The sequence below is a fragment of the Ceratosolen solmsi genome, unplaced genomic scaffold, assembly GCF_000503995.2.
Source record: "Ceratosolen solmsi marchali unplaced genomic scaffold, CerSol_1.0 scaffold14, whole genome shotgun sequence".
Lineage (NCBI taxonomy): Eukaryota > Metazoa > Arthropoda > Insecta > Hymenoptera > Agaonidae > Ceratosolen > Ceratosolen solmsi.
Window position 1 is genome coordinate 8,859,502 of NW_011948420.1, and position 26,332 is coordinate 8,885,833.

Genomic DNA, 26,332 nt, shown 5'->3' on the forward strand with positions numbered 1-26,332 from the left:
TATATATATATATATATATATATATATATATATATATATATATATATATATTTCACCAATTACATAATTAAAAAGAAAAGATGATAAAAACATACAATTATTCATATAATAGAGTTATGGTTTTATATTACTTTTACAAAACAGTAATGTTGATCAATATTATTATATTGATATAGTATTAATATATCAATATAATTAATACTACATATATATAAATTTTTATTTCAAATATAAAAAGATTATTCAATTCTTCGTAATAAATGGTGAGCCTGATCTAACAACAAATTTACAATTATTTTCCTATTATCCACATCTTCGATATATATCAACACTTATAAGGTAAAATTATCAATAATGACAAATCAATCGCTATAAAAGAATTTAAAAAATTCGCATTATAAAATAATGTTTTAACGGTAAATGTAAAAGCAATATTCGAAATTCTTCTGAAATCAATCATCTTGGTGACAATCAATGAAAAATAATGATTGAGAGAAATTTAAGAGAAAGCTTTCCCCTAGCGCGCAGCGACTGTGTAATCAAATTAATACTTGACATGCGCGTCGAAACATCCAATCTTAATTTTCATCAACTTTCTTACTCCTCTATTTGGTAACAGTGTTGACAGTATAGAAAGAGCGAGAGCGAGATATATATACACACACACACACACACACACACACACACACATATATATATATATATATATATATATATATATATAGAGAGAGAGAGAGAGAGAGAGAGAGAAAGTAAATGAATGAGAGAGGTATAGAATTGAAAGTTGGAGCTCGTTCTCAATTTATGCGGGTTCAATTAGGTGATTGAAAAAAAAAGGATAGCCATGGATCCTTAAGAGAATCAACCCAGCCTGACTGCTAAAAGCAATATGGTTGGTGGTTATACCTGAAAAAATTTCTTTCATTTTTTCCATTCTCTGCATTAGGAGAGACCAATCGTAGTCGACCAATCGGTTATTGAATCGAGACTCTTATTGATATATACATATATATATATATACATATACATATATATATATATATATATATATATATATATATATATATGTGTGTGTGTGTGTGTGTGTGTGTGTGTGTGTATCATAGCATTTATCATTTATTCCAGTAATTCATAATTTTTGGAAGGATATTATCTTACATCGCGCGATAAAAGATATCAAATTGAACAAGCAGGTTAGAAAACTACGTTTTTTAATTTCTAATCAATCTCTCTCCTTCTCGCCGTTTGTATAATTAATTCATTAGAATTTTTGCTTTCACTAGTTTTAATATATGCACTGCCTCAAATTAACATGGAGATTAATCATTTAGAATGTGTGGGTATAGGCGCGTTTGAGGAAACGGTAATGAGAACCGTTTTGATTATGAAATATTTATAAAAATATATAGTTGAAATTATTTCGACAAAAATTTGTAGTTGATATTAAAGTTCAATTATAGTTAGATTAAAGGTATGCATACTTTTGTAAAAACAATATATATATATATATATATATACTTATAAGAGATAAATAAAGTAGTGTATTTCATCTTTATTTTTAGAATATTTTTAGAATTATAAAATAAGAACAAAGAGAATCGAAAGTTTTGAAGAAAAAAAAAATAATACTATAAATTTCAGTATACATTAGTAATATTTTCGCAATATTTAATATATTAATATTACATTATTTACCATAAATCCCATTGAATACTTACTTTGGTTATAATTTGGAAAATCTTCCTGAGAAATGTGCGTTACGTTTTTTGCAGATGTCGGTTCATCAGTTAAAATATCTAAATGCTCTTCTTTATTTATTGTGCTTAATAAATCATTTATCCAACTATCTATTATCAAATTAGGCAAATCTTATTAGATATTTGATGACGTTCTATTTTAAATATAAATTACTTGAATATTTTTACCAGAATCTAAAGTATCCAGTGAACTATATTTTTGATAAGGACTGAGTGCATTAATTTCTTGTGATTCAATATTGTAATATTTATCTAAGTTGTCAATTAATGTTGCTTTTTTCTCCTGAGACGTATCACTGCTTACAAAAGTGTTTAATTACTTAAATTCTTATAAATTTATCGCTTCAATTCAATGCAATTCAATAATGCACTGGAGATTGGATGGTTTCGCAACATAACTTACATTAATGCATTCACGCAGTTGTGAGTTTGTGAATAATTTGAAAATTGTGGTTGCGGGTAATTGGATTGATGTAAAGGTGGTAGCTCCCAAGGTTCTGATTCTACCGAATTTTTAGCCAACATTGACAATTCGAAAGATTCATCTTTTAATTCGTTCAATTCACAAGACGATTTTACAATTACGGGCTTGGAATCTGAAAGATTCAATTTAAACTTTATTAAACAATAATACAACGACTCACAAATGATAATATCGCTATTAAATAACAAGACAAAGATTGTGTCTTTTCTTTTTTTTTTTCTTTACAAATGGACTGTGATATGTCGCCGCCTCTCGTCACTTCGGCCTGTATTTTTTTTGAAATAATTCCACTATGGCCTTCGTTATATTTCTCTCGTTTTCTCTTAATAGACGTTTGACATACATTAGCTTCATAGCAAACTAAAATACAATGTTTATTCATAAATTTGCATTCTCATTGCCAATAAATTGCAACGATTATTATTCATCGTATTTATAAAGCTTGTTGTATCGAAGCACTTTCATTCATATTCGTCATTCGTTTAAATAATTAACGTATAAATATCATACCGCACGCTAATGGCAAAAGTTGGAAAGGTACTGTTTGGCTTGTTTCTTTGTCCGAGATTCGTCTCAATTCAATTCGTACGTTTAATGGTTCGTGAACGAGTTCTGGACTACATGTAGCCGTTCGATATTCCGGCGTTTCAAATACAATTGCTACCTAAAAGTTAATATTTGTTAAAATAGTTAGAAAAAAGTTTGTTTTGTTTTTGACAACATAACGTTTTAAGTAATTATAATTTTAAATTTTAGTAGGCCTGACTATTGAGAAAATATGACTATTTGAAACGTGCTGGAATGGTCTGTCGAATTGTCAAGTAAACGTCTCGCAAGATTAATAAACCTTTGAATGTTGCTTAATTTCATAAAAATACGGATAAAGATTATTATAGCGTTTTTGTTTTGTTTTGTTTTTGTTTTTGCTCTTAATATAAATTAAGTGTTAAGAGCACAAGTCATTATTATGTCATTGTGAGGTATATATATATATATATATATATATATATAGTGTTACCTGTCTGAAAACTTCAGGCTTTGTCAGTATGGCTATTGCCTCCCAATTACTTTCCTCGTGAAAAAATCGTACTTCGATGTCTAATTTCGATACTTTTTCGCATAAAACACACATTTGTGTACCACCAGTAACCGATGCCGAATGATGGCTGAGCCAACATATTTTAAGATCACTCACAGCTTCTGCAACGTTTCAGTAATTCAATTATGCATTATTAGCTGATATTTAACAAATTAATATTTAGTTAAAATAAAGCATGAGGATATGATATGATATTATATGATATATAATTTTAATTTATACGTTACTTTTATCGTAAATCGGTTCGGATACTATAGGTTGTAAGGGAATAAGATTTTGCGTTGTTTCTATAAATACTTGAAAGCATAATCGAATACAATTCAAATCGATGCTCTCGGGTTTATTTCTATGCATGAATCCCGCTGAAATAAATAATTGACGGATTAATATTTTATAAAGCGATATTCTTAACGTTCCTAACGTTATTAATCTTTCAGTGCCAATTGGAAATAATTATTATTATTTAATGGGTTTTTAAAATTGTTATATATATATATATATATATATATATATATATATATATATATATATATATATATTAGTATACACACACCACACACACACCACACACACACGCGCACACACACACGCGCGCGCACACACACAAAAACACAAATCTATTAAATATTCGATTATTAAAGCATATAATAGTATTATAGTATTATTATGCATTTACTTTTGAATGGATCGATTTGTACTCGTTCCCTTTCTGCAAGAGATTTTATTATATTCCTTTTGGCGGTACATTGGACGCTTAGATGTCGAAAGGAAATGTCATGTTTATTATTTTCAGGGATTCGAAATAAGCAGATTCCGTGCTCTTGTATATCATTTCCATTCACAAGCTTATGTGGATGAGGTCTGTATGGTAGATCTTTTGTTACACAAGATACGATAATCGATAGTGGCCCATTATAATTGATTATCTGAAAAACATTCAGGCAATTTGCTTTATATTCATCCGACTATCAATAGTAAAAAGATTATTACATCATATTAAACAGCTAATTTATGTAAGTCCAATATGCTTTTTTTTTTATTATTGAATTAAAGTTGTTCCATTGTAAGATATGTATCGATCATCAATTTAACCATTAATGCATTTATTTTTATTTTTTATTTATTATTTATTTATCTATATTGTTGAGTATTCTACAATATTGTCAATTATTGTTCTAAACTCTTATGCAAAATATAATATTATAGAATTCTTACTGTTTGCATTCTAATTAACAAGTGACTTACTCGTATCGTTGGAAAGGATTTTTTACCACTTGCCCCTAAAATATTGTTACTAAATCTTCCTTCGCATTCGTAACGAAAACGTGTGCCTTTACTCGATGGCTGCTCGATGATTTTAACTTGAGGCACGGCAACATTATTCATCCACGTGGTATTCATAATCGTGCCGTTACATGCAGTGTCATTAAAGTCGTAAAAATTGACAAGATATTCTCGTCTAATGAAACATCTAAAATAAATAAACATTTCAATTATATTATTTACTTTAAAACGCTATTTAATACCAGAATGCTCCAACGATAGATGTAATTAGTTGAATTTAAGCATAGCATTAATTTCTTCTAATATTATTATTTATTTTTCGTTAGTTTTTTTTCTCTCAAGCAATATAAAGTTCCACGCTTAATAAAAAATATTCCAAAGAATATTTCAATAATAAATCTTATGCGTTAAATAACGTGTTGTTGTTTTTTTCGTTTTGTTTTTAAATATCTGACAAACGTTATTTATCATAATATAATGTTATTCTATAATATTATACTGCTATATCTTACCTTTTATAAAATGTTATCACAGATATTGATTTACCGTATTAAAGATAATTATAAATTTATTTGCGCGATTGACTGGGAAAACCATAAGATATAATGCATTTTATAAGCAGCACACCATGATACCAAATAAATGTAATTTCGTCTTCTTAAAAATATATATATTATTATTTTTATTATTTTTATTATTTTTGGCCTTTGAAATATATCGCGTGCTTATTTATGAAATAACATTGATTTAAAAATTCCTATATATAAAAGATAATAGCGAAACTTATTTATCCATATGAAGGTATCAAGTAATTATCTAATTATCTAAGAAATTTACTAAGAACTGCACGAAAGAGAGAGAGAGAGAGAGAGAGAGAGAGAGAGAGAGAAAAGAAGAAAAATCGATAATAAAATCTTCAATAAAATTTGCATAATTAGAAGAAAGAAATTTGATAATAAATATGCTTTAATTATATAATTGATAGTTTAAGTAAATATAAATTATTAATGTTAATAAATGAAATATGTGCACAATGAAAATAAACGGTAAAAGTGTAACAACTATTCATTGATTTCCCATTACAAATACACTCTGTAATTAATATAAAAAGGATCATACGTTCGAATTAGTAATGTAAGCAATAAAATATGAAATAATATTACATGACGTTAAAAACGAATCAATACATAATTGCCCAGCGATATATTTTTAAATCTATATTATAATAATATAATATTGATATTGGAAAATTTACATTATCAATAATAGTTTTAAGATTTTTACAAAATAAAAAACATTATATAACACTGTATTGCACACATACTATAACTAAACAATTTCAATATTTCTCAAGGAAGATTTACGAGGTTGACAAAGCTCGTAAAAGGAGCCATTACTGTTTTTCTATTAAAGTATATTTCCTACACGCACCGTATTATTTGTATTTGTATACATGTGTGCGCTTAGAGAAATACTAATAAGTTGTGTTATATTAATTTTCTGACTATAGAGTTTTATACAGTAGACACTATGCACAGTCCTTATATAATTTAATAATATGCAAATTTTTTTTTCTTATTTTGATAATTTGAAGCAAATTCAAATTACTGTTAAAACAAAATAATTTCATATAATAATAGTTTTATTATATATAAAAAATATTCAGATCAATCAAATCTGAAATGATGAATTATCAGCCATTAAAAGTATATTTATACAGACTAATAGTTTATTATATTTATTAGATAAATTTCTATAGAATAATTAATGCGAGCTTGATAATACACCTATTTATCAATTACAATATTTTACCATCATATTTTTTCTTTTTATATTTATATATAATATATTTATATATAATATGAGGAATTGAATGTATTACCAAGTAATTGTATATGTATACATATCACTTATATCATGTATTAGTTTAAATATAAAAATTGAAATACTTACGCGAGCGTTATATGTATAAAAAAAAAAAAAAAATTACAATCATTTATTAAGCAATAATTTTATTTATCAAAAATTTTTATATTATATATTGTACACGTGGCATAATACTATAATATTATTAATTTTGTTTTGGAAATAATTTTATTTTACAAGAATAAAAATATATAATCTATTTTTGTACGAATAGACTTTTATTACAATATCAATGCTTTTGCATTATTTTTTTTTTTTTTTATAATATTTGAAAATATTAGATACACAAATAATAATATGTACATTTTCACATTAATAATATCTTTGTAAAAGAAAAAAAAAAAAGAAAAAACAAAAACTCTATGAATACAGACTTTTGCTTTCGCATATAAAAACAAATTTATTTCTCCATTTATCCATTGCCGTACTTCCTAACATTTTATATACTAAAACTCGTTTGAGGGAATTCATTATTTTTGTTGTTCTTTAAAAGGACAAACACTTAGAATTAGATAATATCATAGTGATAAAATTCTACAAAAGTTGTCACAGTCGGATCGTTAATTTATATCACAAGCTCAACGAATGTTTAAACTCCCAAACTCCCATGGGAATCTGGACTCTGTCGCAATATTCATGTCTAGTAGGTTAAAATTTTTCAATTTTTTACCTTTATTTATTAAAGATTAGAGCTTTTTCGGCAATCGGACGATTGAAGGAATATCGTAAGAGCGCATGAAAAATCACGAGTTTTACAAACATACATATAGAACACGATAATAACAAATATATAAATTATATTTTCTTTGAGTTCAAAAAAAAAAAAAAAAAAAAAAAAAAAAAAAAAAAAAAAAAAAAAAATGTAGAAAAAGAAGAAAAACCTTATGGCAAGGCTTCATATTAAAATTAATAGATTACATAGGATTTGAGAACTTAAGTTTTAAACTTAAGGAAGCAATGTTGACTGCTTAATTAACAATAGAATACATTCATCACATTATTTTATTATAAACGAGCTTCGTGAAATTTCGTAATACGACTCGCTATTAAGAATTTCGTCCTAAACTATAATCATTATTTCAATAATTTTTCCTTAGATGAAAATGTAGCGGTACGATTGGTTTCCGTGTCCAATTGAAAATACTAATAAGGATCGTAAAGAAACGAGGAGGTACATTAATTATTCGTATGTGTAATTCTTGGCGTTCGAGATTATTATTGAAAGTCACACTTCACGCTCAGATCTATAAAGAATTGTCGAATTGAGTAAATTTTCACTTAATTCTAGGCTGTAAATAAATCAGTGAGACGATCGGGGATAAGATTAATTTCCCCACTTTTTACTTGTAATCTTTGTATGTTATTTGTCAATTAAATGTCAATTGTCTCATTTACATCACAGGATTTCATCGATAAAAGCCGCAAGTTCATTCGAGTTGTACAAATTGTTGCACACAGTAAACTCCTTCCACGTGGTGGTAAAGCATGGATTTCTTCTTCCAAACGCTTCAATTATACTCGAAGCGCTTATTAATATTCATTTGCACTTTCACTTCAAAGATCATCCCTCGTCGTTTTGTACATATTATTTAACGAACACAGCTCTTGAATTGTATTTCGCGTCAACTTTGTGAAACTGTCGGTCATACAGCTTTCCTCGGCGATCGTGCTCGCTCCTTCCTCGCCATTAACGGCCTCCTGAGCATAATCATAAATTTATTTCTAGTCATTAATAATGATAATTGAAAGCAGGCTCGTCTTTTAGATCAAGTTACTGAAATAATGCATGAAACGCGTGTATTACGATGAACAATTAGTTAACCAATAAGGCCAATAATAATAATAATAATAATAATAATAATAATAATAATAATAATAATAATAATAATAATAATAGCGCGATAACATTTAAACATTAATCTCATTCGTTATTTTGCCTTAATGTCAACTTATTGAACGAATAATTAATAAAGTTTCGATCGATTGTTAAGTAAACCGACAGTGGAACCAGTGGAGTGCCAGTGAAAATATTTATAGTGTCAAACGAGCCATATAATGTTGGTATAAATAAAAAGAAAAATTACCTTGACAATATCGGAAATGTTAAGATTAGTTAAGTCAACATTATCAAATTGCGAAAAGTTCAAGTCGAAATCCGACGTTTGTTGCGTAGTATCCAATGCATTGCCAATATTGATTGCATTACCAATAGCATCCGATATAATATCTATAAAGAAAGAAAGAAAGAAAAGGAAGAAAATTTCACAGCGTGTGTAGGACGACCACGCGTTTGGCTTGTGTAATCTTAAAATCAACTTACTCGTATCACCTAGCGGATAGTGGACGTCGGGCTCGATCGAAAGGCTTCCAACCATAGTGTCCTGCACTAACATGGGGGAAGGTGATGTCTGTGCTATCATTATCGGCTGCAAACTACAGCAGCCCAAACCAGATTGTACAGGTGGAATATTGTACAGGGGACATTCCATGGGTGATGGTGTACGCTCTGGCGAATGTATCGGCCTGGAATTGCATCGAACGCACGTTGTATTGCATGTACATATTTTTTTTTTGTTTTTTGTTTTTTGTTTTTTGCCAAATTATCTACTGCCTGTGTGTGTGTGTGTGTGTGTGTGTGTGTGAATATGTTGTTACTCGAAGCGAGCCGATCTTTTCTTTTCTCTCTTCTAATGGATAAGTATGATTAGCACTAGTTAGCCAACGACCAAGGAATACGCGTGTAAATTGTCTCGTATAAATTGCGTCAATGACACTTGTAAGCCAATGGTATTCGCTAAGCTTTAACCATTGGAATATACCGCGCACCGGAAGACGCAATTATTTATTAATTTTGTAAAGCTAACGCACACTCTCAAAATGTCTATAGAAGAAAATATTCAAATTTTACCAAGGCGATTTTAACGGCCGTGCTACCGAGGAAAAAAAAAAAGAAAAAAAAAAAGAAGAAAAAAAGAAAGAAAAGAAAAAAAAAAGAAAAAAAAAAGAAAGAAACTATGGATCTCTGGATATTGGATTGCATTACACGTGTAAAAGAATTACTATATCCGACGTTTCTTACCGAAGCGTACAAAAATTCCCTGCTCCAGCATTAGTGTTTCCAACTTGAAACATTGTAGGCGATGTCGCGGAGGAGATCGAAGGTCCTCCGAATGGCGATAATCTGTCCGATGGCTCGGATTTAATAAGATTGAAATTGTATTGCGGTAATGGATTTAGCAATCCAGACTCTATAAATACAAAGCCAAGGGGTGATAGTTTTATGTAATCAATTATTCATAAATGCATAAATGAGACTTATTGCTGAAATGTGAGGTAAAAGCTGATAAGAGTGTCGTCGCGCTGTGAATCGTACGTTAGAGCGAGCATTTGACAGATGTGATGATATTCCGGGAATGCGATTTAAGGTTGAACGATGAAAGCTGGCCTTTCTTTAAAGCAAGCAAGCTTTAAAGGGTAATGTGGGAAAAAAAAAATGTAAAAGAAAAAGACAAAGAAAAAGAAAAAGAAAAAGAAAAGAAAAAAAAAAGAATTATTACAACAAGCGATTTAGTTGCTTACAGTTGCAAAATTTGAATTAGTCAGAGTAGCATGCATATAAGCACATATTTTGTAAATTTTAACATAAAAAGTATGCTGATTACTCTATCTTACTAGATAAACGTATCATTATATACACGATTTACCGTTGCTCCATGTTTTTTAATAAGATAGTAAGAAATTCTTTTCAATTAGGTTAACAAGCAGGCAAGAATTATTTACATTATTATCCGCTGACTTAGACAATTGTCAATGAACTAACGGCAATGATTATTATAATTATTGTTATTGTTATTGTTATTAAGTGAAATTGTTTGTAACACAACAAGAAGTTCACACGATTCCATCATACCTGAAGATCCGATTGTGCGACTCGTTGAATCCTGAAATTCATCGACTGATACGAGTACAGAGACCAGCTCGAGGGAGAAGAATAAAATAAATAAAATAAAATAAAAGCGAATAAAAAAAAAAAAACAAAAAAAAAACAATAAAATAAAATGAAACAAAATAAAAAGTCATAACTAATAACTAATAATAATAATAATAATAATAATAATAATAATAATAATAATAATAATACTAGTGTATGTACACATACGTATATTGTTTATACAATTGCTCGATACAATTTATAAATATAATTTTCTCTTTCATCCTCTATAAAAAATTAGCGACGCATTTGTCATATTAAAAAATGTATTATAAAAATATTGCACATCTATACTTCGGTATATTGCAATGCTGTTTTTTTTTTGTTTTATTTTTTATTTTGTTTTTTTTTTTGGCTCTTTATTTACGCTGCAGAAACTTAAAAAGCACACTTCACATTTCGAACAAGTCGAATTTAATCGAAAAGGTTTTGATTAACCATCATGTGAATTATCATTTGGTTAAAGTATGCATATAAGTCCTCGTCCACGATTATACATAAAGCTTTTACATTTTAATAAAAGTACATTTTCAGAATGATATAGAATAGTAAATTTATTCTACGCCGTCGCTTGATGCTACGTGCTACAAGAATAGTTGCCTTCAGTTTCATTCATTCGCTCTGTCTGAAAACAATGCCAATTCGTCACAAACATTACAAACATTTTCACGTAGCTAGCCGGACTTTTTACAATGATCAGTGATAATCAGTTTAACTAAACAGTGTCCATGAGAACCAACGTCAAGCTCTTTAATGTTCATGTGTATGTCGTTAGTACTTCGAGTCACTTACGACTCACACTACTTAAATACCTATTCGTCCAAGTTTTATAAGTATCATTTCATTTTAATCATATGGATTCGCGAATATCGTTCACTATTGCCAACGCCCCGAAATACTATACTCTACTATACTTTGAGCCAATGGCGAGTTTATCCAATTGCCGCTAACCATTGCATATCGTCTAGAAATAATTATTATTATTGCATAATTTGCATTTGCAACGATAGAATTTTTAATATTCGTGTATTGGGCGCGAAGATTGCCGTAAGGATTGGCCGAAGTAGAAACAAAATTCAGCTAAGAGCATAAATTTTCGATTATGGACAATATGGAAAGATGATGGGGGGAGGGGGGGGGGTGGAATTAAACTCTCTTGGCGCTATTAAGCATAGGACGAGGAATTTGCTAATTCAATCTTCTGTTAACAAATCTCCTTATCGAGTAAATTTCTCACGCTACGTCAAACAATAAATAACTTTATTTGCTTCCGCAAATGAAGTATTCTAGTGTAATTTTGTAATTTTTTAAATCACTTGGTGGGTTAGTGGTGATTGAGGGGTGAGCGGAGGGAGGGAGGGAGGGAGGGAGGGAGGTTAGGCAAAACAATTTTATGATAATAATGCACGATGTACATATAACAATATAGGAGATAAGTTGATTTTATAAATTATCCATCAAGCAGCCACCCTTAGCCCCGTAATGTTAAAAGAACATGACGCTGATGCCTTGGACAAAGTTGATAATATATGAGAATGAGATAGATGTTATAAGAGACGCTACCGACACCATTATAACCAAGCCAACAATAATAACCTTTCAATGTCTGTAAAGACAGCACTAGATTGCTTTTATCCTTATCCTCATGCGCATACTCACGTTTCTCAGCCTCGGCTTGCACGTGCTTCAACATATACGCGTTCGGGCTGTTATTGGATTTTTTTCGTTTTCGTCGTAACGAGTCGGGATCATCTACGAACGGTCAAACGTTAACAATATTATCACAATCTCAATATCAAATATTATAATGTAAATGTCGATCGTTTAGTTTAATAATTGTATGTGCGTCCGTCATCGTGGGCAGCAGCATCGCAACACAAAGAATTCGGAAATTTTCGTGATAATCGATGAAAGGCTTTCGCTTTAAAAAAAAAATGCTGATATTTTGTCTGATATAACGCTTCGCAATACAGAATAATTAATTAATGACTTTCGCGCACATCTCGTGAATTGCCAAATAATATATAAATAACGAGAGAATTGAGAAATAAAATGATCCACTACTACCGCTTAAGTATACTTGGCCTAGCCGCACATGTATTAAAATTATTTGTCCATCGGTCCATTAAAACTTATACAAAAAAAAAACTCAATAATGCCTCTAATAGTTTTTCAATCAATATCTACATATAATAAAGTATTTAAATAAGTAAATTTTATTTAAAATTGTTTTCCATTATTAATATACTTTAAAAGATCGAATTTATAATAAGTATATATAGTGGTATTTGGCGAAACGAAGACAAAACTATAATAAATGTTAATGATCAGTTAGAACGAACCATTAATCCATTAATTCACAAATTCATAAATCCATAATAGACTAGAGTATCTGATTATTTGTTTTTTAAAAGTATAGTTTACTTTTCGCGCATAATATGTGAATACGCGATTTTTCATCCGTAGGTGTGTATCTGTGCATACGCAACAGGCACGCACACGCAGCACACTTTTAGGGGCTAAAACTTCAAAATTATAGTCGATGTATGCGTTCGTTTACTTTCTTACATCCTACCTCACTCTGTACCTTATCTCCCTACATTATCGTTTGCTCTGCGTCAAAAATCATCGATATCGACATTAAAGCTTTAACGTCAACGAATCTTAAGAGTAAAAAACAATATTTGGTGAATCGAAGACATAAGAATATAATAGAAAAAAAAAAAAAAAAAAAAGCTCTATTGATAAAGCACGAGGTATGAAAATATCTTAAGGAACAAACTCCATTGTGCCTTATACGGTGACACAATATTTCTTAAATGACTAGCAACTAATATTCACGGCACTCGAAAGCCATTGTCTGGTGAATATCGAAGTATCGAATTGTTGTTAATCTCGATATGATCGATACTTTTATATTTATCTCTCTTCTTGTATCTATTGCGATATTTATTATATGATGTTATGCGATACTATGCTCGACCAAGGCTTTCATAACATTAACGCTATGATTAATAAAAGCTCGACCAGAATAAAGCATTTTTCGCCAATACCGACGAAGTCTTTGGTTATTATTTATTATAAATGACCGTAACAACTGAGAACGAATCTTTGGTTTTTATAGTAAAGCGGGCGAGCCATACTCTTTGGCACGTCATGTCACGCAATGACTTGACTTTATTCTTATTTCTTTCTCTTCCCTTTCTATGCTGGAAATTTCTTTAATTCTCCCAAGTATCTCCAGCACCACTCCCGCCCCCAACCCCTCCCCCTCCCAACCATACAATCACATCCCATTCGCCATAGTATTTCTTATAAAATTTAACGCTTGACGGAGTATCGTAGTCTTACAAACCAATGCCGCCATCGTACCACATATATAATTCGCTCTAGAAGGTTAAGGAAAGAATGGAGGTACGCGGGGGCGGAATTACAGTCAACACCGAAGTCCGAGACGATGATAAATTGGCGGAAAAGTGATTAGAGACTAGCGGACGGGAGATGGAGAGTTTGGGTAATGGGTAGGGGGTAGGTGGTAGGGGGTATGAGGGGGGTGGGAGGGGGAGAGTCTCGCGTGACAAGGCAAGCTCAGCTCGTCTCCTTGTTGTCGAGCAATATCTTGCCGCCCTCGACGGGGCTATAATAGAACGACATCTCGTCGAATTCGGAAGTGGTGGCGTGGGGTGCCATGTCCGTGTAGAGGGCGTAGTGCTCGGCCTCGGTGAGGTCCATTTCGTAGGGTGGCGTCGCGTTGCCCTGGAGCTCGAGGCTCTTGGTACTCGCGGCTGCTGTACCGAGGGAAGGGAGCTTGGCTACGGGCGTGCCCGAGACGTCCTTGCCGAGTCCCGGGAGACTCGTCGTCGACGCGAGGACGTTCGACTCCTCCCGGCCGTCCCTCTTGCCCTTTCTGAAGAAGAGCTTGGAGAAGAGGCCGGGCTTGTGCTGCTTGGGCAGGCCGTTGCCGTTGGGGGGTGTCGGGAGTGTCTTGTGGGGCGCGGCCGACCGGGTGACCAGGCGCTGTTCGCCGATGTCCTGGCCGAGAGTCGGCATCGAAGGCGTCTTCCGGATGCGCTTGGGAGGAAGCGGGGGCAGACGTTCCTCCGTCTCGAGGGCACCGTCGCGCTTGGTACGGGCTGCCAGAGGCGGAGGTCGGGGCGGGGCTGCCCCGTCCCTGGCGAAGGCTATAATGGGACTCGGAAGGACGATGCCCGGAAGGTTGGCTAGTTCCGGGTGCCGTGGATCATGGGGATGGCGCGCGCGTACCCACACGGGATTCCTCATGGCCAATCGGAGGCTCGTGTAGGTACGATTATCGCGTACGTCAGTCTCCGCGAACTCGTCGTTCCCCGGGAGCGAGTTCCCGTCGTCGTCGTCGTCGTCGTCGTCGTCGTCGTCGTCGTCGTTTTGTCGTTGATGGCGTTGTTGCCGCTGTTTCTCCAGCAGTACACGCGCGTGCGTGTCTTCGTAGATACGGTCGAGCTCAACTACCTGACTAAGCAGCTCGCCGAGGCTTTTGCCGCCGTTCTCGGCCGCGTCTCCGGTCTCCTCCACGATCGCCGCCCCCGCCTCTTTGGTCGAGTTCTGGTTGCGCTGGACCCAGCGGCCGACCTCCGTATAGTCGAACCAGTCATCCGTCGTCGTCGTCGTCGTCGTCGTCGTCGTCGTCGTCGTCGTCGTCGTCGTCGTCGTCGTCGTCGTCGTCGTCGTCGTCGTCGTCGTCGTCGTCGTCGTCGTCGTCGTCGTCGTCGTCGTCGTCGTCGTCGTCGTCGTCGTCGTCGTCGTCGTCGTCGTCGTCGTCGTCGTCGTCGTTGTCTTTGTTATTGTCATGCTCATTGTTGCCGTTAGTGTAGTAATCGTTGTGGTTGTCATTGGTGACGTTGGCGATCGCGGAGAAGCCCACGGCTTTGGCGGTGCCGCGGCGATCCGGAAACTCGACCGTCGCCTCGAGCTTCTCGGTACCGGGTTTGGGACCGAGTGGCTCCTCCGGGGCCTCGGCGGACTCGAGGCCGGTGACGTTGGCGATCGCGGAGAAGCCCACGGCTTTGGCGGTGCCGCGGCGATCCGGAAACTCGACCGTCGCCTCGAGCTTCTCGGTACCGGGTTTGGGACCGAGTGGCTCGTCCGGTCTATCGGCGTACTCGAGGCCGCTGCCGGCCTCAGCCGAGTGGACGAGGTAGCGCGGCCGCGTATTGGACTCGTTGCCGACGTCAGCGCGTCCGAGACTCGCTGCGAGCTCGCAGACGGCCTTCTTCCGGGCGAAGGTCTTGCGCAAGGACCAGAGCTGGCCGGGCCTACCTAGTCCCAGGGGCAGGAGCTGGAAATGCAGAGGCTCGCTGGTTGCGCCGTCCGAGGGCCGCCGAAGCTGGATGTAGGCCTGGACCGGATGCTCGACCTGCTGCGATTTGTAACTCGGTGTCCGGAAGGCTATCGCCACCTGTTGCCCAGCGGCAGGGGAGAGAGAGGAGCCCTTACTCAATCTTTACGCCCAAGCGGCTTCAATCGCTCATTTCGCCGTGTATAGACAAAAAATGCATCGGGGGAGCCTCGTTCGCCTCAATGGCCACCAGCCGCCAATTTTTATTCAAGACATGAATTTTATAAAAAATTGTGCGATGCCAAAGTCATTCGGGGATTGAAATTTACGCAATATTTACGACACGTCAATTTACCATATTGGGCGATAATTTTTGTTCGCTGCTCTTTGGCGATCTATTTTTTGTCTATAATAATAATAATATGACGAATGTGTAAGCGTGAAAAGTGAAATGCAGTGTGCGAGTATCAAATGGTAATCTTAAAGTTAGTAAAACTTTATATTATTCGGTTGACATTTGGGAATGATTATTGTATAAAAAGAAACAAAAAGATAGAAAAAAAAAATCGCGTCTTTAGTTTTCTTTTTTTTTTAAGAACATTCAAAATTATTCTCCTTGCATCTCGTATGTTATTCGGTTCGAAAGTAACGATGTCGCTAAAAATTTTTCTATTATTAATTTTATTATTCAATTGATTTATTTAACATTTATAAATATGTAGTATGCATGTAAATAAAATTTTACAATGCACTTCTCCATAATTCATAGCAATGCTATAAAATATAGGGATTCACATTGGATAGTTATTAATTAGTTTGTGATGTTGACAAAATGTAAATAAACAATCAAAGCAATCTGATATCCCTCAAAGAAATCTGATATCTAAATTATCGATTTAAGGGAATAAAATAGAAATAAACAATTTTATAATTATTTAATATTTAAGGTTTTTATCTACGTCGTAAAAGTGCCCTATCCAAACGATATTTGTATATATAATTAATTTGCTTATAAATTAGGGATGAATTGCTCGAAACAGTCTTAATAACTTTAAGAATCAAATAAACATGAAAATTCGTTATTATTACACGACTAAGGAGGGTTTTTTTTTTGTTTTTGTTTTTGTTTTTGTTTTTGTTTAATAAAACTCACCTGTTTATGGACATGCGTCGGCTGAAAATCTCCAAATCCTTCCCAATACGTATGACCGTCTTGCTCTTCGAAAAATCTCACCTGAATATCTTCTTTGGCTACTTTTTCGCAAAGTAATACCATTTCCGTGCCGCCGGCGACTGAGGCACTGCAGTGGCTGAGCTTGCAAATCACAAGATCGGACATTGCCTCTGAAATTTGTAAAACGTTGGAACGACTCGTCAGGAGAATAAAGGGACATTTTTCGTTTGCAAATGGAGATTGCCATCATCGATCATCGAGACGCGTTCCGATGGCCAATCCAATAACATATTTGCCCCTCCCTCATACAACACATTTAGAGCTATGAAGGATTAAGAGCACACGGGGGAAGAAAAAAAAGAAAAAACGAATGAACGAATCATTTATGTTATTATCAATGGCAAATAATATACCATTGACATATAATTGACAAATAATCATAATTATTATGTATGAAAGATGCCTTATATATTTTTTGAGTAAAGATTAATAATAATGCGGTCGCTCATAAGGGGCGTAAAATTGATATTTTAACAACCGAATAATTTGCTCGCAACTTTAAATGCTACAAAGTCAGTCATACTTTTATCATAAATTGGCTCCGACACCGTTGGCTGCAATGGGAGCGTGAATTTTCCTTTTTCTTGGCCTTCCAAAAACACTTGAAAGCACAACCTCACGGCATTTAAATCGATACTCGTCGGCTGCCGTTTATGATCAAAGCCGGCTGTAATGTAACGAGCAAATGAAAAAAAAAAAAAAAATAAATAACAACTTTTCAATATCACAAGCAAAGGTGGGAGGAGGCGTTATGTACAAGTGAGAAGATTATATCGATATAAAAGGGAAATAAAAGCGATTGTAAAGACACTCGATATCTTACTTCGGAAAGGATCGACTCGTATTTCCTCTCTCAACTTGAGGGCCTCTTCAATGTCTATTCTTTTGGCACATTGAATGCCAAGTTTGTCAAATGAAACAGTCATATTGTCGGATGAAACTTCGACGGTGCCGACGCCTTGTCTGCAAACACCTTTTCCAACGAGTTTGTGCGGATGTGGCCGGTAAGGTGGATCTTTAGTTACACACGAAACGACCACGATCGCTCGACCCTTGTAGCCTACGATCTGTAGTTTTGAGCCAAACATATCAATTTTCGACAGTGAGTATCGCGTAGGATTATTAAACGTTATTTATTCGCTCTCGTTAACGAGTTTCCCGTGAGAATTTGCCAGCGTCATCCCGTGCATGCCAATAGATTCTATTTAAATATCATAATAACATTGACTTATTTCTTTTATGCGATTCTTAATTGAGTTAATTGAAAGAATTGCACGAATAACACGAATTTTATCACGTTGCTTTAAGACTCTTGACATCTTTTCTTAAGCAATTTTCTCGGGCCTTTTCGTCTGTTCCGCGGCATAAAATTGAATCCAACTCAATATTCATAAAAGTTTATATATATAGTCATCTCATCACAGTGTGCGTGCGCGCCTGCGTGCTTGCATTTATCATTAGCAAAATCATTAGCTTAAAAAGCACGAGTTATTAAATGGATGAACGTGCTCGGTCGATATGATTGAATCGAGAAACTGTATTATTTAAAGAAAGAAAGATGCAATGAAAATGCAAGATTCTCACGCGAATGCTCGGGAAGGTCTTGTTCTCGGGGGTGCTGTTGACCCCGGGTATACTTCCGGCGGATCTGCCCTCGCACTCGTAACGGAAGCGCAGGGCTTTACTCGCCGGTTGCTCGACGATCTCGACGTAGGGTACGCCTCGGGCAGCCTGGCCGATCTGCGACCTCGTCTCCAAGCAGCTTCCTCCCGTGACGATGTCCATCTCGGCGCGGTTCCTCTCCGCGAAGCTGGGATCCGTCGTCTCGATCGCGTCCACTACGAGCATAAAACAGCCGTGGCCAAAATATTTTACACATCGATGCAGAATGTCAGGGCTAATCGTTACGCAACCATCATTTATCACGATCAATTATCATGTCATTAGTTTTTCCGGAAATTATCGTCTAACCGGGAGAAAGCGTCTGCACTGATCTGGCTAGACCTCGACTCAATTTAATAATAGAAACAAGTTGGGGAATTATTTTTCATCTTCGCAGAATCTCAACTGGTACGGGGACAGTATTTCTTAAAGATGAGAAAGTGTCAACACTTAATGAAAAATTTGCATTTGAGCTGGATTAACATTTTCAATGTCTCATCTATCACGTCTACTTTCCTTTCGACCTTTATATTCCACAAGAATATATATATATATATATATATATATATATATATATATTTTTTTTTTTTCTTTCGGGGAAATAAAAATTTGATAAATTGCTCTTAGTTTAAAACATTGCATTTCCAACTTTAGAACTTTTATAAATTAATGCTTAACTATATTAATATAATTTTAATCTAAACAATAATTAGATATTTTTATATTTAATCTAATTTACAAAGCAACGATCGTTCAACATATCAATCAATCATATCCAGCTTTGAGACAATTAATTGAAGAATACATGTGCTTTTCTATTTACAGAAAATATAATAATTCCAATTTCTCTTTACCGCGCTTAAAAATTTTCTGTAAAAAAACTCCACGTTCCATTGTCTTTTAAGAATTATTTTGTAAATATAAAGATGTAGATGCAACACTTTTCAACGCAATTACACAATAAAAAGTAATCAAATTAACTTAAACAAAAACAAAACACAAAAATCACTTTACAAAGAATACATTCATCAAGGTAAAATAAAATTAAACAACAGCAGTATTTGTTCATTATTTTACTAAATCGAACACTTCTGTTAAAATTTTATATCTATAAATTATTAATTTATTAACTATATTTGGTAAAAAAGAAATGAAAAATAATAATAATAATAAATAATAATAATAATAATAAAACATATTTATGACCTATTGATTAAATTTTCTAAATAATATAAACGGTTGTATAAAAATAATAATATAATTACTAATATATTCCTTGACAATTAGTATTAATAGTTTTTAGTTGTTATTAGTAGTTATTAGTAGTTATTAGTAGTAATAATTTGATATTTTCTATTTAAATTACAAAAACTAAGGCTTTTCGTTGTATACAATATAAGCAGTTTAAGCGAAAAATATTCATTATTTCTTCTATTATTGCAATAGGTAATAATTTTATGTTATTATATTTTATCCGAAAGACATGTATTTCCCATTAAACAACGGCAGAATCGTCATTAAAATTAGTTGTTCGATTTTTTCGCTGAATGAATCGGCGACTAATGATGCCTGTAACTCGATTAATTAATCAGAGTCAATTATTGTAATAATTTTAACATTAAAGAATTGATTATAAAACTGCAAGTGCATCCAGTTATATATATTAAGCATTGCATCTTGTTATTCCGAAACATTTGTTCGTAAGGTGAAAATAAAAAAAAAAAAACTCACGACGTAATAATAATAATAATAATAATAATAATAATATATATATATATATATATATATATATATATATATATATATATATATATATATATATATATATAACTACAATGAAATGTAATGTAAGAATATGGAAATTCTATATAAGCTTAATATCTTCTATATGAGAGTGATTTTATTTTAATGCACGATTCATCCGATTAGTCTCCTAATCGCTTACCGCCTTCGTCTAAATATTTTCTTTGCTTATCAACGATTAATAATAATAATAACGTTTCACTCTCCCTCGTCTATACAAAATCTTGGAATTATTTGAAGAAAAAAAAAAAAAATTCTCTCGAACTTTTGTTGAGTCTCGGTTGCAAAGAATAAAGTTCAAAGCATCGCTCGCCAAGTATACTAGTAACTTAATTGTAGATGTAATGTACGCAGTGTATTTATAACTAGTTTGAAGAAAATAAAAGGAGAACGTTAATCCAGGGAAATATAAATTTAGAAGCTATGCTGCTATTCACAAGCAACAATATTCCCAATAATAATCCCAATTTTTAATATAATAAATATTATTGTTGAAATCAATTTATAGGCTAATTGCGAAAATTGTTTAAAAACTAAACTCGATAGGCACCAATGCGGCAGACGTATTTCTTCAACGTTTCTTCAATATTCTCTTAAGGACAATATTCGACGACCAATTTACTTTACACGATCTTTACGCTCTTGTAAAGATAACTATACATTTTTACAATACTTTCCATTAATAACACTATAACCGTTCTATTATATAAACATCGGATTCTAAATTGCTTAAAGTATCACGCTTAAATAATAAAAGATACGCTAATACAAAAAAAAAAGTAAAAGAAAAAAAAGAAAAAGAAAAAAAAAACAACAACAAGAAAAATGTACATTACGAATAATAATTTTGTCGAAGAGATAAAATGGAGAAAAAAAAAAAAAAAAAAAAATTAAAAAAATTAAAAAAAAAATAAATAAAATTTTTTCATCTCCAACATTATTGTTCTTCAATGGGTAAATTTATGCAAAATTTCTTCAATCCTCATTACTCTCATATTTTCAATATCATATTTAATAAGCTATTACAAAACTAACTTTCGACTCGGTTGACGTAGTTATTCCGTAAAGTTTTGCGAAACTATATAATTAAAATACCTCCAACTATATAAAGCATTACATAAAGCTTTGCTCATATCAATGATTAACGAATGACGAATTTCCATTCGTATGGGAAATTAATTGTTTATACCTATACTGTTTTTTCTTATGCTTTATTATTAGAGTTTATTTATTTTACGGTTGGGGAAGCTCTGGGCGATCCGATCCATTAGACTTTCAACACATAAATAATAAACACATTTCCTATTAAGCACGACCGAATCTATACATAATGATTAATTTTCATTAATTAGTCAGGTTTAAGCGTAAAGTTTTTGTATGGCAAAGAAGGAAAGATAAAGCAAACGTCAATGATAAAGTCCTCTATAGTGGAATGGGAAGATTTTAACGAAATATCTCCTATAGGAGAATCGCATTTGGATGAGAATTATCATCGAGTGGACGAACGGTAATTAAATGTCGGTGGCCATGAATTTAAGAAATTTCCCATTATTATATATTACATCCTTCTCAATCCTCCTTCAAAATGCTCATTTCGAAAGTTAATTAATACATTTGTTTTCAAGTCGCATGAATTATTTAAGCGCATACTTACGGACATCGCTTATATTGATATTTCCATCACTCATGGTGGAGAAGCGTTCCATGCCTCTCACTTTCTATCAATACCTTTCATGTCACCACTTGCTAAAACATAACAAGACTCAATTGTAATGAAACATGCGTTGGTTACGTTGGTCGTCGGTAAAATAGACGCGAACGTGATACTTTTCGCACCCGCGTTAAGTCCACCAACGAACCTCTCTTAGAATTTCATAATTTTCACTCTCTCTCTCTCTCTCTCGTAAAAGGGTATCGTTTAAATTAACAAGCGATACACGACTTTTTACAATTTACTCTAAATAATCCTTGACTATTACGTTGAAAACTCACATCCACCGATAAAGCACGGGAAAGGATTTACTAAAAAGTTTCGATCATAACGCTGTCAATTCAGGCTGCAGACTACCCTTGTCCACGCAATTCCATACGAATTTCCAATCGCCGATACGCGAAAGGAAACTTCTTCAAATAAATTAAACTCCACGTATGCGTCGCACAGCTGTAGTAACAGCGGCAATTGACGATCGAGCAAAATGATAATGATTATTACATGAGCGAGGTACGTAGGTCGCGCGGGGCCTTTGTAATTGTCTTCGCGCGTAGCTGACAGGCCGATTGATCCAGGAAACAGTCGAGACAACGATCGATCGTCGGCAACGGCGTTCGTGCATTTTTTGTCACACCTCTACTGCAAGATACAAGCAAAAGCTCCCGTGTTCGGATAATGATCGACGGCGTTAGCGGCTCCGGGCGCACGCTCGCTCGCTCGCTCCTCAGCGAGATAAACCATTAGAAAATGTAGCGCAAGCCCCTCCAGCTGTTGACTAGCGCTGCACGGACGGGAGAAAGGGGGAGGTTCGCGTTCTCCGATAGGCAAAAGGCCAAGGAGAGAGAAAGCGAGGAGGAGAAAGCGCGCCTCTGGACTCCGGTCCCATCCGCTTAATACATTTGGTTATTATTAGCTCCGGGACACGGAGGCGCGTGTTGGTCCATTTCGGCGGAGCGCACCGGCGCTGTGATTCACTCGTCTCCTCTACAGAGGCACGCAATAGAGAGTGAGAGCGAGAGCGAGAGCGAGAGCGAGAGCGAGAGCGAGAGCGAGAGCGAGAGCGAGAGAGAGAGAGAGAGAGAGAGAGAGAGCGCTCTCACTCTCTTTTTCCTCAGTGAACGTCGCTGCTCTCCGATCTAACCTCAAAAGCAATTGGCTCGGCTGCCGGGGAGGATGTCCGTGTTCTCGCTATCGGGACTCATGGCGCGCGCGCGCGCGCATACATATATGCGCACGCCCGCACGCACGTAGACAGGCAGGCAGGCAGGCAGGCAAGCAGGCAGGCAGGCACACTCGCGAGGAGAAATCGACGATAGTGGATAGGACTCGGCGGACGGCACTTGACTCGCAATAGGCCGGATACCTTGGCTCACTGGGAACGAATGCGTCGTCGTCGTCCTCTCTCTCGCTCGCGCGGAGGAGGCAAGGTCGGTCGACCGCGCGTCGGCACTTCCGGCAACTTTCTCTCTCGGTTGCTGGGAAGGGGCACACGACCTCGCTCTCCCTCTCCTCACCCTACCCACAACCTCCCCACCCCACCCCCAATTGCCGGCGCCTCGCACTCGCACACACACACGCGCACAATCTCTCTTTCTTTTTCTCTTACTTTGTCTTTATTTATTACCCAGAGGGGGCGGGTAGTGGGGGAGGCGGGCGAGGAGCGCGAGTGAGCCCGACAACGCTGACGGCTGATCGAGCCAACGACTGAGAGGAGAAGAGAGGCTCGAGCTACGCGAGAACGAGCGACGCCGCGCGGCGCTCACCGCCGCTGGGCCCCCGGACGTCGCGGCCCGAGGCCCGAGGATTTTCAGGGGCAGGGGGGGAGGCGGCGGCGGCGGCGGCGGCGGCGGCGCTGCATTCCTTGACCTCCCGTCCTAATTACATAGCTCGCCGTGGGCCTTCTCGATATATCGCTACCGTCGCTGCCGCCGCCCCCGCGGTCAGCGCCGACCCCTTGCGCGCCGGAGTACGGGGCCCCGTGCGAGGCACCGCCTCCCGGTTACGAGTCACCTCGCGCCTCGCGGGCCTCTGCGACCGGCGGATTTCACGGTGATCGGCATTCAAGTTCTCCGTCCACCGGCAAACGCTTACTAATCTCATGATTTATTATGTAACGCGTCTACTCGATTTTCTATGGCGTCTTCGCAACACGGGAAGTAAAAATGTTGCCTTCATCGACATAACGCGACGCGCTTGCATTCTTATTCTCATTCGTCAACTATTTTGTCCACCAATTACACACACACACACACACACACACACACACACACGTACGCACGTACGCACGTACGCACACATCGTTAAGTGGATAATCCTCTCTGTAAAGATACTCGACGTTTTTCCATAAATACCTCTTGGTGCCAATCTCGGCAGGAAAATTTGTTCCTCGAAACAGTCTTGGAAGATCGCCTCTTCGCGGCATTAAATACTCGCGTTGACGACCTAATTAAACCTTCAACCTTTCTAGCAATCCTATCGAGCAATCGATAATTACTTATTTATTATACGTAAACCCTCGTCCAATCATTGGATTCGCTTTAATCGAACGGTAGCATGGATTCGCTAATACTGCGCATTAACTTGGATTTAGCGCTCCAGATTTTCCGTATTGATGGGCACGGTGTGTCATCGTAACAATTATCATCCACCTGGAAGGTTATTGAAATTTTAAGTAACGTTCGATAGAGTGAGTCTGTTAGTTAAAGTTATATCTTCATTCTCGTAGAAAATAAGACGTTGATCCTTTGCGATGAGAGAACGATGGAAATGATGCGTCGTTTTGTCACGAACATTGGTAATTATGCTCTTGTTTATGCTTTAATTCATATTTTTCCATGATGGATAGGGATGGTCGAAAACTGGTGACGAAAATCTCTAAAGTTTTTTTTATTTATTTTAATTATTCTCTATGTTGCGAATCTTAAACGTTATTAATGCCAAACCATCGTATTTTCATACGTGATTTATAAATAGCGCGCGCACGCACACACGCACACGCACTCACGCACGCACGCACGCACGCACGCACGCACGCACGCACGCACGCACACACACACACACACATTGTCTCTGATATTAATATTTTCGTATGGAATAATGAGAAAAATTTGTGAAAAAAAAAAATATTAAAAAATTTGAACAGTCGAACATGAAGTTTGTGGAAAGAAACTTTTTACTTGCAATGTAAATGTATAAATATTAATATGATTATATAGCGATATAAAAATGTTCATACTTATCCATAAATAAGGACGATAATTCGTATACATGTGTATCGAAGCTCATCTAAATAGAACAGAATATATAATTATAAAACAATTTTTCAAAACAATTTGACTTACGTCAACAAGTTATGCATCACTTTACTTTCACGAGATATTCATTAAAATTATATGATAATCTACTATCGTTTGTATGACTTACATCTTTCAACTTGAGAAAATAAAACTAATTATTTATTCCATTGAAGATTCGATTAATTTTAATTCCTAATCTTTAAAGGCTACTTGATTATAATTATCATAGTTTGTGATTTTTTTTCTTTCTTACTCAAGCTTTATCTATCTATTAAAAACAATATTTTTATGTAAAATATATTTGATACGAGAATGATCGAATAATATGCTGCCGTATTTGTAAGCATAAATCAATCTCCCTTTTCCATTTATAAAGAAGCAGTTGTTAATTTACAATTAAACTGCACGATTATTTAACGATAAATATTAATTGTACAATGCGGTAAAAATGAGTTTAATAATAAATAATTCCAATTGTCATGATACATGTATAAGTAGCGCGTTGCGACGAGTTATGAAATACTTAATGAAATGTAATAAAGAAGAGACGTGAGATAAAACGCAACTCACAATATTCCAAATGACAGCGATGGCATTAGAATAAAATACAGTTACTTTTTAAATAATTTTCTATGACAAATAAATGTGCATTAAGTGCTCGAAGCCATAAGAAACGAGGGAAGTCAAAATTTTGCGGTAAATTCAATAAGTTGCACGACTACCTATAGACGACTGATAATTGTATTTATCAGTGTAGGCTTAATTGGGCAC

The 26,332-nt window shown here is 35.3% G+C and overlaps 3 protein-coding genes across 3 annotated transcripts in view; all 3 read right to left on the reverse strand.

Annotated features, from left to right (window-relative positions):
• LOC105361059 (embryonic polarity protein dorsal-like) overlaps nt 1-3,702 on the reverse strand; it is a 4,892-nt gene extending 1,190 nt beyond the window's left edge. The window contains exons 1-7 of the mRNA XM_011498145.1: nt 3,568-3,702; nt 3,260-3,441; nt 2,752-2,905; nt 2,467-2,601; nt 2,161-2,353; nt 1,926-2,053; nt 1,719-1,847 (exon numbers count right to left, since the gene is read on the reverse strand). Of these exons, the coding sequence (XP_011496447.1) occupies nt 1,719-1,847; nt 1,926-2,053; nt 2,161-2,353; nt 2,467-2,601; nt 2,752-2,905; nt 3,260-3,441; nt 3,568-3,694 (1,048 nt within the window). The 5' untranslated portion in view covers nt 3,695-3,702. The remainder of the gene's footprint in view (nt 1-1,718; nt 1,848-1,925; nt 2,054-2,160; nt 2,354-2,466; nt 2,602-2,751; nt 2,906-3,259; nt 3,442-3,567) is intronic.
• A 291-nt stretch (nt 3,703-3,993) lies between these two features.
• Nucleotides 3,994-5,166, reverse strand: LOC105361197 (embryonic polarity protein dorsal-like). The gene is made up of 3 exons (XM_011498308.1): nt 5,137-5,166; nt 4,586-4,811; nt 3,994-4,266 (listed from the first exon to the last, which is right to left on the reverse strand). Exons 2-3 carry the CDS (start codon nt 4,739-4,741, stop codon nt 3,994-3,996), a joined length of 429 nt encoding a protein of 142 aa, XP_011496610.1. The 5' UTR covers nt 4,742-4,811; nt 5,137-5,166.
• Nucleotides 5,167-8,021: 2,855 nt separating this feature from the next.
• Nucleotides 8,022-22,300, reverse strand: LOC105361198 (proto-oncogene c-Rel-like). Its single transcript, XM_011498309.1, has 11 exons — nt 22,209-22,300; nt 18,674-18,927; nt 17,913-18,156; nt 17,613-17,756; nt 17,009-17,199; nt 15,837-15,975; nt 12,201-12,293; nt 9,630-9,798; nt 8,871-9,073; nt 8,635-8,777; nt 8,022-8,248 (listed from the first exon to the last, which is right to left on the reverse strand). The coding sequence occupies exons 1-11, from the start codon at nt 22,258-22,260 to the stop codon at nt 8,105-8,107; spliced, it is 1,776 nt and encodes a 591-aa protein (XP_011496611.1). The 5' UTR covers nt 22,261-22,300; the 3' UTR covers nt 8,022-8,104.
• Between the last annotated feature and the right edge of the window lie 4,032 nt (nt 22,301-26,332).

Excerpts from the sequence above, each read along its gene's own strand:
- LOC105361197 (XM_011498308.1), bottom strand. The coding sequence starts at position 4,741 with ATGAATACCACGTGGATGAATAATGTTGCCGTGCCTCAAGTTAAAATC. Across the intron at positions 4,267-4,585 it reads AATCCTTTCCAACGATACGA|ATAATCAATTATAATGGGCC; the intron begins GTAAGTCACTTG and ends AATGTTTTTCAG.
- LOC105361198 (XM_011498309.1), bottom strand. The coding sequence starts at position 22,260 with ATGGAACGCTTCTCCACCATGAGTGATGGAAATATCAATATAAGCGAT. Across the intron at positions 18,928-22,208 it reads TATCAATATAAGCGATGTCC|TGGACGCGATCGAGACGACG; the intron begins GTAAGTATGCGC and ends TTATGCTCGTAG. Across the intron at positions 8,249-8,634 it reads ACATTTCCGATATTGTCAAG|GAGGCCGTTAATGGCGAGGA; the intron begins GTAATTTTTCTT and ends GATTATGCTCAG.